The following is a 17,111-nucleotide window of genomic DNA, read 5'->3' on the forward strand; positions in this document are numbered from 1 at the left end:
CTAATAAGTAAATGCATCATCACACTTATCTATGTCAGGCTTCTGTTGTTATTTGTTAGTCACCAATTCCGTGGACTCTGTAGAACATCGGTAAATGACACAACTTCTTGTGAATGTGTTGAATTAAGTGTCTGTGATACAAACAGGGGTTTCTCTTATGAGTTCCTAGAGATTCTTATGTTTGTATTATGAAATTGGTACTTAACCAAGTTTATGTTTCTTAGTCTGAGAAGTTAGACAAATGGTTTGTAATTACAAAGCATAGAACTACAATATTTTGTATAAGTATCTTAGATTTTACCTATAAAGTACAGTGCAATGTACTTTTACATTGCCCTTTATTCCTGTTTGACTAGGTAAACTTATTCTTTTTCATTCTCTCTTTGTGATACCATGTAAATTGTATCTTTGAATTTATTGTTCTCCATTCAAATTATTTTATAGATTTAGCCAAATAATGTAATTGTACTATGTTTTTGATGACAGGTCATGTTCATAATTTTCAGAAGGAGTCAATAATGGTGAAAAACAACTAAATATAGCCCAGCGTGGCAGCAACAGTAGCAGTAGTAGCTGGTCATCAAATCCACTGTATGACTGGGGCCACTTTGAAGGAATTGAAGAAGAAGAAGTTGTACAAGCAGGTATAGCTTTTGCCTTAGGAGAAGAAGTTCAACCACGTGTTAACATTAATGACAGGATGTTAACTAGTCAAGGTAAAAATACATTTGAGACTTTAGAGAAGGGAAATTTTATGCATTCAACAATGATAATGGTATTTTCATATTTCTATAAAGTTTAAGGACTTTCTGAACTGTTGTAAGAGTACATACAGATACTGTATAGCAAAAAAGATTATCTCTGATAAGGATTTACGTGGAAACAGAATCAACTTGTCAACATGGGTAAAGAATATTAGCTAGCCACTTTTATTATTCAAATTTTAGGCATCATCATTCTAATGATTTCCTGTTATAACTTCTTGAAATCTTGTAATCTGTCCATTTTTTAAATCCATACACGTGTTACTTTTGAAACAAAAGCTATTTTTAAACAAAACCATCATGCATATACATTACAGTACAGTATAAGCTTTATATTTATGTCCTGAATGTCCCATAGTTTCTAAACTCTTGTGTTATTTGAATCCTCGGGTGTGCCTTGATCACTTTCCTGAGTTTCTGTTAATGGATTAACATTACTAATTCTCCAGCAAGTGTAAAAGAACCTCTTCCTGCTAAGTTGCAAAAAATAGAAGACTACTTATGATCTAAGATATCAACTGTCTTTATGAAAAACAAAGGGTTAGGTAGTTTTGGCCAAACACACACACACATACACACGTACACAATCTCTCTCTCTCTCTCTCTCTCTCTCTCTCTCTCTCTCTCTCTCTCTCTCTCTCTCTCTCTCTCTCTCTCTTTATTTTAGTGGCTGATGCTGTGACCTTCTAGATTTTTTTTTAATGAAATTAGGTTGTAGATATCTTTTTTGATATTTCAAATATCATTAGAAAAACAATTTAGCACCCTATTAGCAAAGTCTAGACCTATTTAGCCTAGAATTTTGATAGAGTTATACAGTACTGTACTGTACATTTCTCAATTTTGTTGACTTATTTCTTTCCTCCACTAGCATCCCACTACCATCAGAGTGTGTGAATCAGCACTATGTACTTCAAAGGAAGTTCATAGAAATCAACAGAATTTTATTAATAATTTTTTTTTAATTCCATTCTCACAAGATTTTTTTTATGCATATCCACCCATCTCTTTTTGTTATATAAATGAATAATTAGGTGGCAAAATAATATTTAGAAATACCATTCTGGAGTTTTAGAGTACTCAAAAGCCTAGACTACAGGTAAGTCTAAGATATTCAATTGATTATGGGAGATTAAATGCCTTATATCTTTCCTTCACACACTACCATTAGACTGTTGGAGTCAGCAATATGAATATCAGGAGAGGTTCATGAAAATGAAAGTTTAATTATAAAATTTGTTATTTCTATACTCGCTTGATATTCATACGTGCCCTAGTGACTAGCGGCATCAAGAAGATAGAAAATTATTTAAACATTTGAGACTGAAGAAGTGATATGACGTGCACAACATGTTGTTGTTAGATGCTGATAAGTCTCAGTACTTTACTAGAATTACAGTATTGGTATTTTGGAAGGAAAGAAAACAAGAAATTTTTCTCTTTTTAGGTGGTAGCAACGATAATTTCCATTTTTCTTTCTTTTAAAAAGATGATGTAGCTTCTTGAACAATTTCAGGGCACAAAGAAGGGCTAAGTATGAGTAAAATTATTGGTATGTATGACATGTTTTTTATCACTATCAACTTTACACTCAGTAAAACATTAATGTAGAATTATTTTGGAAATCTAACTAAAATATATTATTGTTCACTTCTGTCTTTCAGCTTGCCGGTTATCTGGATTAATACAGCAGTTTTGTGGAGTATCTCACTGCTTAGTTCATGCCTTATTGTCTGGGCGGCCTATTGTTTTAGCTGCAGCGGATAGTTATAAGCCTTTGGTGATGCTCTATGTACGAGCCCTGTCAACTCTCCTGCCTCGCTCAGCCTCACAACAGTTACCAGTTCTAAGGTTATTATTCTTCTCATAATTAGTTTAGTGAAATATTAAACCAGTCCGAATGTAAAGTAATTTAAGTTTATTGTAAAATACTTTCTATAATCACTTAAGTTAGTTTATGGTTCATTATTGTAATGTGGATTTTGTTTTTTATTAAACTGAGAAATACGTGCATGACATATAAAAAACTGCATTATAACTATTATAAGATTAGCTACCATGTATCACCACTGATCAGTTGGACTCTTTGTAAACTTATTATGTGAGGAGTTTGATAATGCATGCTGATTGGCTGAATGATTTTCCTAAGCATATACAATGAGGCATATAGACACCAAGTAACTTAGTCACATTAGTTCCCGCAACCGCTTGTACAGTCCTGAAACCTTTTTTTAAAAACAATCCTACATGTTGCCTATGATCAAAGCTTTAGCTTATTTGTCCATGTTCTGTGCCTTACTATACTTTTTTAGGGAGAGGATGGGAACCTTTGTGTTTCCGTGTATTTTTGGAGGTACCGCGATCTGCAAAGTTGAGGAAAAAGGTTAAGTTCCTAATCTCCAGTATGCAAGATTGGCCTTATGCTCTTTTTTGTGCAATGACTAACTTTTATGAAGTTATGTTTTAAGCAAACATATAATTTTCAATTTATTTCAGATGGCACACGGGCACTATAACAAATCATCATGTAAAGCAATTCCAAGTCATGGGTGTTTGTATTCCAGAACGTCTTCATGTACAGGACCTCATGTCAAATGCTACTTTGGTAAGTACAGTAACATTAATTCATAGTACTTTTAGGATTTAATGCATATAAAGTTCTGTTTAGTTAGCACTCTTAAATACACTTTATAAATTTCAGAAAAAATTCCCCAGTGGTGAGGCACATACTGTATTTCGACTTGCCATTTGCATGTGCGTACGGTAGATGCAGAATTCTCTTTGGTTTTTAGAATTATCATATATTCATTCTTTATATCAATGCTGTAGCTGGAGCTCTTTATTTTTGGGCTCACCCACTGCATGCTCACTTATTTATTTTTAACCAAATGGGACATGTAAAAAGCTATCAGCACCAGTTTACTTATCCAGTGGGATAACTGCGGGAGGAAAATATAAGTAGATCCTTTCCCTCCAAAAAAAACTTTGAGATACAGAGGCTACCCATCCATCCTTCAGCAGCAAAATGAAACTCCTCTCTTCATCCTTCCCCCACTCTGAGAAATCCCTGTGGGTTTAATGATTAGGAAATTATGTATCCTCTAAATTTTTGTCTATTGTAACTTTTGTTTTTATCTTAATACTACCCATATTTACTGTTGAAAATATTTTTTTCAATATTAAACTTACCCGGTGATCATATTGCTGTCAGCTCTGCTGCTCGACAGAAAAACCTAAGGACGAAATACGCCAGCGATCGCTATACAGGTGGGGGTGTACATCAACAGCGCCATCTGTCGAGCAGGTACTCAAGTACTCCATGTCAACACAGAACCAATTTTCTCTCTGTCGTGCCACCGGCAAGACCTACTAAATACGCTGTTGTTTTCTGGATTGATTTTCACGTTATTTGGTGAAGTATTCATTTCTGGTTATTAGCTATCGCTGTGCAGAAGTTATCTTCAATACTTCCTTGCATTCTTTTATTAGATTTTGGATTATTTGTTGACGACTTGGATAGATTTTGAATTCCCCCCTTTGACTAATTCAAGATGTCTGACCCTTCTCAAGTCCCCAAGTACAGGATGTGTAGCGCTAGGGACTGTTCAAGGCGTCTTCCGAAGGCCTCTATCGATCCGCACACCGTTTGTTCCAATTGTAGGGGTAAAGCCTGTCAATTGGAAGATCGATGTGAGGAATGCGTTGGGCTTTCGGAATTCGATTTTCAAGAATTCCTGAAATATGCACGTAGGCTAGAGAAGGATAGGATCAGGAGGAGTTCGTCTCGCTCAATTGATTTTTCCTCTCCCCATGCCCCACAACCTATTCCTTCCCCTGTAGTGGTTGCACCCGACCCCCCTGCTAGCTCTCATCAACCTTCGATGGCAGATATGATGCGTGCCATCCAGGCTCTAGGTGAGAGAGTCGAGTCATTGGCGAATGACCGCAATCAACTCATGGCTGACGTCAGGGAGTTGAAAGGTAAAAGTGCAGTGGGAAGTGAAGTGAGTGTTAGTGCAGTGAAAAGTGTCAGTGTTACGCATGAGGGTGCGTCTGTTCGTGCCTGTCGTCCTCCCAGTCCGGGACCTCTTGCAAGCTCCCAAGCCCAGGGGAGAAGCAATGTCGTACGACCAAAGGGTTCGACAGGCTTTAATCAGCGGACAGACGTTCCCTCCGTGGTTTCGGACGTATCTTGCCTAGATCGTCCCACCCACAAGAAGACGAGTGAGCCCGATCATTCCTCGTCTGCGGAAGAGGTTTCACGCCAGAAACGATGGACCAAGGTCTCACGGCCTCTTAAACGCAAGGTCCCTTCCGAGCAAGTCCAACGGCCCAGGTGTAGCCACTGGGTCAGTTCGGACTCGCTGCAGTCCTCCGACGACTGCACACCTCCTAAGAGAGGCAAAGTGGTACCGCAACAGGCAGTAACTCCGTCTGTTGCCGCACCAGCTGTTGTAGACCATAAGTGGTCTTTGCTGCAGTCTATGCAGACTCAGTTAGCTGCTGTTATGCAGGAGTATCGTGCGGAGAAGGTTGACGCTGCACCCGTTAGCCTACAACCTACCACGGCTGTGCGCCCAGCAGACGCTGAGGCTGCCTGCTCCCACACTCCGGCTGTGAGAGCTCCTCCACCCATGCGCAGTCGACCCTGCCAGACGCATGCTGACGTTCACAGACGCACGGAACCCTCCGTTGACGTGCGTGTGCTACCACAACAACAGGAGGGTGGAGTTAAGCTGCCGTGTTTTGACGCGGTGCGTCAGCCTCCGCAACCCACGGTGGTCTCCGCTATCCGTCCACAGTCGGGAGTAGACGCTTTGCGCACCCACTCAGCTATGGTTGTTGCCAGTTCTCAGACTGACCAACAGTGGCAAGACGTTGGGTCCAGTGCAGCCACGCATGCACCCGTGCTGCCGGACTCAGCCGTCCAGCTGTTAACTACTCCGTTGCCTCTTCCTCCTCAACATTCAGACGATGGACTCTCTGATGATGACGAAGCTGCACATCTTGACGACCAACACTCGGACATCGACGAACCCAAGACCGCGCCTCCCTCCTTAGACTTTAGGAAAGTGCTTGCGCTGTTCAAGGATTTATATCCGGATCAGTTTGTGTCTACAGCACCACGCTCGCCTCCCTCTGAGTTCGCTTTAGGCATGCAGTCAGCAGCACCTGCCTTTACGAAGCTCGTACTCGCTCGCTCGTCCAAGAGAGCTTTAAGGGTACTGGGAGAGTGGTTGCAGTCCAAGAAGCAACTTGGGAAGACATCCTTCATGTTTCCCCCGGTCAAGCTTGCTTCCAGATCTAGCGTCTGGTATGCCACGGGAGAAGTTCTCGGCTTGGGAGTTCCTGCCTCTGCCCAGGGCGACTTCTCAAGTCTGGTAGACTCTCCCCGCAGGCTGGCTATGAGACGCTCCAAGATTTGCTGGACTCCTTCGGATATGGACCATCTTATGAAGGGAGTTTTCCGTGCATTCGAAGTCTTTAACTTCTTGGACTGGTGTTTGGGAGCGTTGAGCAGGAAGACCTCCCCTTCTGATAAGGAAACTTCCATGCTCATTATGTCCTGCATGGACAAAGCCATACGGGATGGTTCTAGTGAGCTTGCGGCTTCTTTCGTGTCCGGGGTACTCAAGAAGCGAGATCACCTTTGCTCCTTCTTGTCAGCTGGAGTCACCCCATGTCAAAAGTCGGAGCTTATGTTTGCTCCACTCTCGAAGTGTCTCTTCCCTGAAGAGTTGATCAAGGAGATTGCCACCTCCTTGATCCAGAAAGACACTCATGACCTGGTGGCGTCATCCGCACGCAAAGCCACTCCTTTGCCCTCCGTGCCTAGACCCAGGATGGACACTCCAGCGTCAAGGTTCATTCCGCCCTTTCGTGGCAGAGCCTCCAGCAGAGGAGGTGCTCGTGCCGGAAGTCAACGTGGGAGCAAGAAGAAGGGTTCCAAGTCCTCTAGAGGCAGAGTCTGACTGCCACCTTCTTCAGACAGCAGTGGGAGCCAGGCTCAAGAACTACTGGCAGGCCTGGGAGAACAGAGGCGCAGACGCACAGTCTGTGAAGTTACTCAGGGAGGGGTACAAGATTCCATTCTTGCGCAAGCCCCCTCTAGCAACAACTCCCTTCGACCTCTCTCCCAGGTACAGAGAGGAGGACAAGAGACTAGCTTTACAGCAAGAGGTGTCTCTCTTACGACAAAAGGGAGCGGTAGTCATAGTCCGGGACCATCAATCCCCGGGCTTCTACAACCGCCTCTTCTTAGTGCCGAAGAAGACAGGAGGGTGGAGACCGGTGCTAGACGTCAGTGCTCTGAATGTCTTTGTCACCAAGCAGACGTTCACCATGGAGACGACAAAGTCGGTTCTAGCATCGGTCAGGAATGAAGACTGGATGGTCTCGTTAGACCTAAAGGACGCTTACTTTCACGTCCCCATCCACCCAGATTCCCAACCTTTTCTAAGGTTCGTTTTCGGGAAGGTTGTATACCAGTTCCAAGCCCTGTGCTTTGGCCTAAGCACGGCACCTCTAGTTTTTTACCAAACTGATGAGGAATATTGCCAAATTCCTGCATTTAGCAAACATCAGAGCCTCCCTCTATTTGGACGACTGGCTTTTAAGAGCTGCGTCAAGTCGTCGCTGTCTGGAGAATCTACAGTGGACTCTGGATCTGACCAAGGAATTGGGTCTCCTGGTCAATTTAGAAAAGTCCCAACTCGTCCCATCCCAAACTATAGTATACCTAGGAATGGAGATTCAGAGTCAAGCTTTTCGGGCTTTTCCGTCGGCCCCCAGAATCAGTCAAGCCCAAGAATGCATCCAGTCCATGCTGAAGAAGGACCGATGTTCAGTCAGACAGTGGATGAGTCTGATAGGGACGCTTTCATCACTGGACCAGTTCATCGCGTTAGGGAGACTCCACCTCCGCCCCCTTCAATTTCACTTAGCTGCTCACTGGAGAAAGAACAAGACGCTAGAAGCGGTCTCGGTTCCTATTTCCGAGAAGATGAAGTCTTCACTGACTTGGTGGAAGAGCAACATTCTCCTCAGGGAGGGTCTGCCACTGGCTGTTCAGACCCCCGACCACCTTCTCTTCTCGGACGCATCGGACACGGGCTGGGGTGCGACATTGGACGGTCGGGAATGCTCGGGCACGTGGAATACGGATCAAAGCAAGTTGCACATCAATTGCAAGGAGCTACTGGCAGTTCATCTGGCCTTGAGAAGCTTCAAGTCCCTCCTTCTAGGCAAGGTGGTGGAGGTGAACTCCGACAACACCACAGCCTTGGCGTACATCTCCAAGCAAGGAGGGACTCATTCGATGACGTTGTACGAGATCGCAAGGGACCTCCTCACCTGGTCAAGAGATCGAAACATATCCCTAGTAACGAGGTTCATTCAAGGCGACATGAATGTCATGGCAGACCGCCTCAGCCGGAAGGGTCAAATCATCCCAACAGAGTGGACCCTTCACAAGAATGTATGCAACAGACTATGGGCCTTGTGGGGTCAGCCTACCATAGATCTGTTCGCAACCTCGATGACCAAGAGGCTCCCAATTTATTGTTCACCGATTCCGGACCCAGCAGCAGTTCACATAGATGCCTTTCTTCTGGATTGGTCCCATCTAGACCTTTATGCGTTCCCCCCGTTCAAGATTGTCAACAGAGTACTGCAGAAGTTCGCCTCTCACGAAGGGACAAGGTTGACGTTGGTTGCTCCCCTCTGGCCCGCGAGAGAATGGTTCACCGAGGTACTGCAATGGCTAGTAGACGTTCCCAGAACACTTCCTCTAAGAGTGGACCTTCTGCGTCAGCCGCATGTAAAGAAGGTACACCCAAGCCTCCACGCTCTTCGTCTGACTGCCTTCAGACTATCGAAAGACTCTCGAGAGCTAGAGGCTTTTCGAAGGAGGCAGCCAGAGCGATTGCTAGAGCTAGGAGGACATCCACTCTCAAAGTCTACCAGTCGAAGTGGGAAGTCTTCCGAAGCTGGTGCAAGTCGAAATCAGTATCCTCAACCAGTACCTCTGTAACTCAGATAGCTGACTTCCTTTTATACCTAAGGAAGGAAAGATCCCTTTCAGCTCCCACGATCAAGGGTTACAGAAGCATGTTGGCAGCAGTCTTCCGTCACAGAGGCTTAGATCTTTCCAACAACAAAGATCTACAGGACCTCCTTAAGTCTTTTGAGACCTCGAAGGAGCGTCGGTTGGCCACACCAGGTTGGAACTTAGACGTGGTACTAAGATTCCTTATGTCAGCAAGGTTCGAACCACTTCAATCAGCCTCTTTTAAAGATCTCACTTTGAAAACTCTTTTCCTCGTCTGCTTAGCAACAGCTAAAAGAGTCAGTGAGATACACGCCTTCAGCAGGAACATTGGATTTACATCTGAAACGGCTACATGTTCCTTACAGCTTGGTTTTTTAGCCAAAAACGAACTTCCTTCTCGTCCTTGGCCCAAATCGTTCGATATTCCAAGCCTTGCTAATTTGGTTGAAAATGAACAAGAAAGAGTACTATGCCCGGTAAGAGCTCTTAAGTACTATTTGAGACGTACTAAGCCATTACGTGGACAATCAGAAGCTTTATGGTGTGCCATTAAGAAACCTTCTTTACCAATGTCGAAGAATGCAGTTTCTTATTATATCAGACTTTTGATTCGAGAAGCTCATTCCCATCTGAATGAGGAGGACCATGCTTTGCTGAAGGTAAGGACACATGAAGTTAGAGCTGTCGCAACTTCAGTGGCCTTCAAACAAAACAGATCTCTGCAGAGTGTAATGGATGCAACCTATTGGAGAAGCAAGTCAGTGTTCGCATCATTTTACCTTAAAGATGTCCAGTCTCTTTACGAGAACTGCTACACCCTGGGACCATTCGTAGCAGCGAGTGCAGTAGTGGGTGAGGGCTCAACCACTACATTCCCCTAATTCCATAACCTTTTTAATCTTTCTCTTGAAATGCTTTTTATTGTTGTTTTTGGGTTGTCCGGAAGGCTAAGAAGCCTTTCGCATCCTAGTGGATTTGGCGGGTGGTCAAATTCTTTCTTGAGAAGCGCCTAGATTAGAGGTTTTGATGAGGTCCTTTAGTATGGGTTGCAACCCTTCATACTTCAGCTCCTAGGAGTCGCTCAGCATCCTATGAGGATCGCGAGGCTCAGTAAGGAAGACGTACTTAAAAAAGGCAGAGTAATTGTTCAAGTCGACTTTCTTACCAGGTACTTATTAATTTTATGTTTGTTATTTTGAATAACTGCTAAAATGAAATACGAAATACTTAGCTCTTAATGTTAACATATATGCTGGTCTCTACCCACCCCCCTGGGTGTGAATCAGCTATATGATCACCGGGTAAGTTTAATATTGAAAAATGTTATTTTCATTAGTAAAATAAATTTTTTGAATATACTTACCCGGTGATCATAAATTAAAGGACCCACCCTTCCTCCCCAATAGAGACCCAGTGGGCCGAGGAGAAAATTGGTTCTGTGTTGACATGGAGTACTTGAGTACCTGCTCGACAGATGGCGCTGTTGATGTACACCCCCACCTGTATAGCGATCGCTGGCGTATTTCGTCCTTAGGTTTTTCTGTCGGGCAGCAGAGCTGACAGCAATATGATCACCGGGTAAGTATATTCAAAAATTTATTTTACTAATGAAAATAACATTTTGGGATATGTATTTTAGTTTATGATACCTGCGTCATATTTTTAACATATTGAATATCTTGTTAGCTGTTTATATGGTATTTATATAAGATATTGATGATAAAAAACATTTTAATACTGTAATTATTATTGATATCTTATTTTATATATTGTTTTGTTCCTTCGCATATTCAAACCTTTCGGCCTTTAAAATAATCAATGGCTTCAGCTGAAACTAGAATGGCTGTTGAATGTATGAATGAGGTAGTTAACGACAAGTGGTGCCTGTGGGCGAGTCGCCCATCCCATTCTCTTGCCAAAAACTCTCACTTTTGTATTCAGTTGTAACGAGCGCAGATATACTGTTGTGACCTTTCCAAAGGATTCAATTCTTTTCCTTATACTTATCAGAAAGTAGATGAGTGCAGTATTTGGATTCATGAAGCTGACCGTGGATATTCAGTTTTGTAAATGCAGGGGAAAGGATGGATGCTACTACCAGTTTATAGCAAGATATGAGGTAGACCCGCACTCTTTATGCGTCTTGTAGGGGCATGATTGTTCAAAGTCATCCATATGTGGTGAGGGAAGATTGTATCCTCCCATTTAGTCGAAGAGTTATGCTTTGAGGAGGAAGAAGGCCAAGTCTCTTCCGGTGTCAGGCATAGCAATACCCGAGGAGATGCCAAAGAAGCTTCCAGTTCAATCCCCTAGTAATTGTCACACCCAATCAGATGCTAGAGGCTCTCTTTTTTTCCATGCAGATTGCAAATGACAAGTATGTTCTAAGGAAGAGATGGCAGTCTTTAGGTTTGACAGTTAGGCTTTCAGTGTCTTTTATCAATAAGCTGTAGCTTCATTAAAACCTGTGTGTGTATCCCGAGTTATCTTCACCCTGTGTCAATCACTTCAGTGCCACGAACCACATTACCTGGCACCTTAGTTCGTATCCCCCATTTCCCGGTGTCTTTCCCCAGAAACAGGTTTAGCAGGAGGAGGAAACTGGAGGGGCAGGAGAACTTGCAGAAGGTGCTGAAAAAACTTGGGCAGTTAAGTTTGGAGAACCTGAAGGTGCTGAAAATACTTGGGCAGGTGTTTCAAGGGAACTAGCAGGTGCTAGTTATACTTGTGGGACAGGTGAGTTTGAAGTATATGCAGATGCTATAGAGGCGGGAAGAAATAAAAAGCATGTGAGGTAGAGGGTACAGGATCTGTTGTAGGGCTTTACCTTTTTGAAGAAGCTTTCCAGTCTAGTCTGGAAATTAACACTATTCTACTCCAAAATCTTCTTTTATCACCCAAGGGCCTCATTGTGGTCACTTCATATTTTTCAAAGATTTTTACTTTGCACGATAAAAGGGTTAAGGAGTTTAGTTCTAGGTTCAAATATCACAGTTGGTATTGACTGAGAGACTGCAGAACTCAGGAGAGAGGATTTTCATTGGAGAGCTAGTCTGAGGTGTGAAAGAACTCACTCACAACATTTGTAGACAGATTTTTGAGGCATTATTGAGTACCAGTATCTCAAAGCCTGATAAGGGAATTTTCTAAGAAACTACCAACCACATCTTCCATAAACAACAGAAGAGTGGAGACAGGTTAAGAAGATCCAGAAAAGCAAGCTCTTTTTGGGTGCAGGAAAAGCCTTACAAAGCTTCATGGTCAGAGATATGCTTAGTATAGGAAATTTCCATTTGTGATCCTAATTTTTCAGAAGGTTTAATGAACTCAGGCTTTTATGAGGTAAATATGATGATTAGAGCTACTTTATCAACAGATTGCATGGATATTATATCTGATACAGGCTATATCAATTATAAGGTTAGCATGGTTCATGAAGTTTGAGATTTACAAGATTTTCTTTAAATTCAAATATTTTGTTCCATTGTGCCATAGTGGAAAATGTTTGGCTACACAGTTGATGCTACACGCCCAAATATCACTTTGGCACTTTTACTCCTTTAAAGGACATTCTTCCACCTTTATTAAGCAAAACTGGCCATTTTGCAAAAGAACTTGAGGACTCGGCACAATCTCTAGACTCCTTTCAATGATACAAATGAAAGGAAAGGGCTGTTAGATTATATTGATATTCCAAATAAAAGGTCTAAATTATATTCCATGGATAATAAACTTCTATTGGTTTCAGAGCGAGATGGGAACAGTGAGTTGTGAGATTATAATCCCTTGTTATTTTATTGAAAGAAATTGCTAAGAGATACCGGGAAAGAGTCAGGAACGTTCAAACTTTAGATTTTGGAGAAGAATATGGCTGAATCGTCATATATTGAATTCCAACCGCAATTTTCATAATAATTTATTCACAGGTCTGACAAAATTATGAATAAAGTGTGTGACAAATCTATTACTGTTTAATATCCATTACTTTCTTAGTCTTTGGCATTCACGTATGTTGAAAGTGCAGAACATAAGACAAAAATAATGCCAGTTTTTAAAAGTATTCCCTTACCAAGTTAATTTAATGTACTGTAACTCATTGTTTAGGCTAATAAGAGATAGTATGGTTTTAATTTAGATTGCACTCTTTTTCAGGATAAATGATTATCATACTTATGTGACAATGTAGGTATAATTTTATAAGTGTCATCATTTTATGGACTCTCGATTGGGTCAAATTCTGGCTAAGGCTTCAGTTGTCTGTCAGATCATCCTTAACATGATTTGTATGTGGATACAGTACTGTATGGTTTAAATGTCTTGATCATATAGTTTGTGATTGTACAACGGATACTGCTGGGTTTACTAATTATTTTTCTGAAGAGAAGAGAGAAATAATATCTTCTTTTATTAAGGAAGTATCAGATGCTCAGAAACATAATTTGATAATTTCAACAGTTTTAGATCTTAGTTTAGAAGTTGATAAAACAGGTATGGTTGTGGAGCAAGTGTATAATTTAAAAATTTTGAATGCTCTGTGGTCATTTTCCCATTGTGTCTTTTTTTCTTTAGGTAATTGTAGTTCTTTTAATTACAAATTTTCTAGAAGTAGAAACTCTTCCATCCTATAATTTTTATAGTTATTGAAGATAACAATGTTCCTGCAGATCTTGTACCTCTAGCAGAAAAATATTTTGACTATTTAGAACCTCTAGTTTCAGTGGAAGGAAGATTGTATTTTTCAATATTAAACTTACCCGATAATCATGTAGCTGTCAACTCCGTTGCCCGACAGAATTCTACGGGAGGGATACGCCAGCTATCACTATACTAGAAGGGGGTGTACTCACAAGCGCCACCTGTGGCCAGGTACTACAGTACTTGTTGTTGACGCCACCTCACTTTTTCCTCTGTCGTGCTTCCGGCAAGACGTTCTTGGATACGCTTATGATTTTGGAGTATTGTTCACGGTTTGGTGAAGTATTTCTCTAAAATTTGCAGCTATTCGCTATACTGGAAACTTCTATATTAGCTTAGTTAGCTTTTGGAATTAATTTGATTAATTATGGTGACGAAGAGAGTATGAACTCTCTTTCACCTTTAAATGGCCGACCCTTCCCTTAGCGGAAGTGTTGGTGTCTAAGAGAGTATAGACTCTCTTTCTTAATTTTGCTTAACAAAAGTTATAGATTTATTTTATATCTCTCCGCCTCTTATAGGCCTCTTCGATTAACTTCCTTTTATTATAAACTTATTAAAATTAATTTTTATATTTGTTTATATTCGACCTTCCTAATAGTAGGCGGTCTTTTCTTGGTACCGAAGTTAATTAACATTGAGCCCGTCATTTCGGTTTTACCTGTTAACATATTATGCTTTTTTAATGTCTTTGAAAGAATTTCTTTGATAGTCTCGTACTGTTTTCAAAGTTGAACTAACGTTTTGTTTTGTCTCTGCAGTTGTTGACGTTCAGAACGTTCAACTTGCGCTCTATCGTTACGATAGAGAAAGAATTTTCACGGTTTCACGTTGCAGTAAGAGTAACCGTGTCTAGCGTTTTGTTCATTCTTTCTTAACTTAATGGTTTTAATCCTAATAAAGGAACTTTTCATTTTGGGAAATATTTCAGTTTTTTCCTTTAACAATAATATGTTTTAACGATATATATGATTGGGCTCTTCTCTCAGGTTCTAAGTCTAGAGAGAGAGAGAGAGAGAGAGATAGAGACGGAGGGAGAAAGAGGAGGATAAACGTTTCATTCAAGCGAGTAACGTTGTTATCGTTTTTTGCTCTTCTCCCTAGTCTCTTTAGGGGAAGAAGGTAAACGTTTCTAGAGTGATCTAGTGTTTAGTCTCTTTCCAGCCACTGAATTATTTATCTTTCATTAGATTTTTCTGTTACATTGTAATTCTGTTTTCGCAATTACTAACTTTTGAGAAAGGATAGAATTGCGTGTTTCAGGTACAAACCACTTAAAGTTTCGAGTTCAGTGAAATAAGTGCAAACAGAAAATCAAAGTGATAAGTGATTAGCACAAAGTGTGTCAGTGTTGTGCGTGAGGGTACTTCTGTGCGCGCCAGTCGTCCTCCCGGTCCGGGACCTCTTGCAAGCTCCCAAGCCCAGGGGAGAAGCAATGTCGAAGGGCAAAAGGGTTCAGCAGGCCTTGATCGGCGCACAGAAGTATCCTCGGTGGTTGCGGGCGTGTCTTACCGAGACCGTCACTTCCACCCGCAGACGATTGAGCCCTTATTTTGCTCGTCTGCAGAAGAAATTTAGGGGAGAAAACGCTGGTCTCAGGTCTCAAGACCTCTTAAACGTAAAGTCCAGACCTATGCCAGACGTACGAAGTTAGAGTTCAACAACCCGGATGCAGTCATTGGGTTAGCTCTGACTCTCCTCAGTCATCAGTTGAATGCACTCCGCCTAAGAGGAGTAAGGTTCTGCCGCAACAGATCTCTGCTGTTAAGGCTTTACCTCAGCAGACCTTAGTGTCTGCCGACCCCAAGTTGACTCTACTGCAGTCCATGCAGTCACAACTTTCGGTCTTGATGCGTGAGTGTCGGGCTGAGAAGGTTGCGCCTCCGCCTGCGCTCGCTCCGCCTGCGCTCCCTCCGCCTGCGCTCGCTCCGCCTGACCGCAGTACCGCCTGCCAGGCGTACGATGTTGAGCCACGTTATGAGTTTACTGATCCCAGTGGTGTGCAGCTCCCTCCGCCTTCCTTAAGGCAACCTCAGCAATGGGAACAGGAGGCTTATACCTCTCTTCCTCCGCTTCCACTTGCTGTTCCACCAGTGAGGCAACACTCGCTTGAGGTACATCAACCTCTCCCATCCATGAGTCAGTCTCCTCAGCTCTCGCTGCAGCGAGCTCAACCCTCCTCAAGGCAAGCACCTCAACACCTTAGCCTTGCGCCTCAGGAGCCTCAACTTGCGAGACTTTTACTGCGTTCTGCGCAGCCACTACCTTTTCGCTCTCAGCTCACACCGCAGGAACCTCAACTCGTTCCTCAGGAACTTGCTACTGCGCATCCGCCAACCACTCAGCAAGCGCAACCCTTGAGTTCAGCCACTCATGCCAGGAGTCAGCCTCCTCCACCCATGCGCCTACCTTCTGCTACTTCCTTTGATCAGCCTTTGCAGACTGAGCCTCAGGTGTTCCCTCAACAGAGTCTTGAAGAGGAAACCACAACTATTGTTGTTCCAGCTCGTTCTGACTCTGCTGTTCAGCATACCTTACCTCCATTTTCAAACATTATGATAATGGAGGTTATTTGTATTACTTATAAAAATATATTTGTATTCCTTGCAATATATTTTTAACAATATCGCAAAATATGGCAAAAATATGAAGCATGAGTTATGAATGTAAGGTAAATATTATGTTGATATTAAAACCCCATGCAAGCATGCATAAAGCACTCTAGCACTGGTCATGGAATTTCTGAGAAATGTTAAACGCCATGCACACGCTCTGCTTACCTTACAGCATGCTCTACATACAGCATGCTCTGCTTACAGCATGCTCTACATACAACATGCTCTGCATACAGCATGCTCTGCATTCAGCATGCTCTGCATACAACATGCTCTACATACAGCATGCTCTGCATACAGCATGCTCTGCATACAACATGCTCTGCATACAACATGCTCTGCATACAGCATGCTCTGCATTCAGCATGCTCTGCATACAACATGCTCTGCATTCAGCATGCTCTGCATACAACATGCTCTGCATACAGCATGCTCTGCATTCAGCATGCTCTGCATACAACATGCTCTACATACAGCATGCTCTGCATACAGCATACTCTGCATACAACATGCTCTGCATACCTTACTGCATGCTTCTCAGTCACACATCTTTGGTTGTTGCCAACTCACTAGACTGTCAAGCAGTTTCATAACGTTGCCTTCTAGTCTGCTGCTTTTGCACCAGTGAAACCCTCACTGAGAGAACTTAGCTTTTCTAGGATATGGTCCCTGTAGATGAGAAAGTTCTTTTCTCCCTCCTTCTGATATTCCCTTGAGGACTCTGTCATTTGGAGGGAGCCTTTAGCTGCGTAGCCTCCTATGGACTTTTATTTAAGCATAACATGCTTCCAGGGAAGGTAATGGTTCCACTTCAGTCGCTAATCCCGTCTGTTACCACACCTGCTCCCATAGACCTTGAGCTGTGTTGCAAGACATGCAGTCCAAGCTTAGTCCTTGTTAGAGGATTTTTTGTTTACGGAGTCAATGTGTCACGGGGAAGACGTTCAACAACCAGCAGAAGTGACTTGTTGTGACGCAGTGCGGCAA

The 17,111-nt window shown here is 42.4% G+C and overlaps 1 protein-coding gene across 2 annotated transcripts in view; it reads left to right on the top strand.

The window, feature by feature from the left end:
* LOC137618209 (guanine nucleotide exchange protein SMCR8-like) overlaps nt 1-17,111 on the top strand; it is an 88,456-nt gene that overhangs the window by 63,923 nt on the left and 7,422 nt on the right. Inside the window, exons 9-11 of one of the 2 annotated variants that reach the window (XM_068348323.1) lie at nt 507-716; nt 2,429-2,615; nt 3,261-3,369. In XM_068348323.1, the coding sequence (XP_068204424.1) occupies nt 507-716; nt 2,429-2,615; nt 3,261-3,369 (506 nt within the window). The remainder of the gene's footprint in view (nt 1-506; nt 717-2,428; nt 2,616-3,260; nt 3,370-17,111) is intronic. The other variant, XM_068348324.1, reaches the window with a different exon arrangement.

Source organism: Palaemon carinicauda, chromosome 24 (assembly GCF_036898095.1).
Source record: "Palaemon carinicauda isolate YSFRI2023 chromosome 24, ASM3689809v2, whole genome shotgun sequence".
NCBI classification, from domain to species: domain Eukaryota; kingdom Metazoa; phylum Arthropoda; class Malacostraca; order Decapoda; family Palaemonidae; genus Palaemon; species Palaemon carinicauda.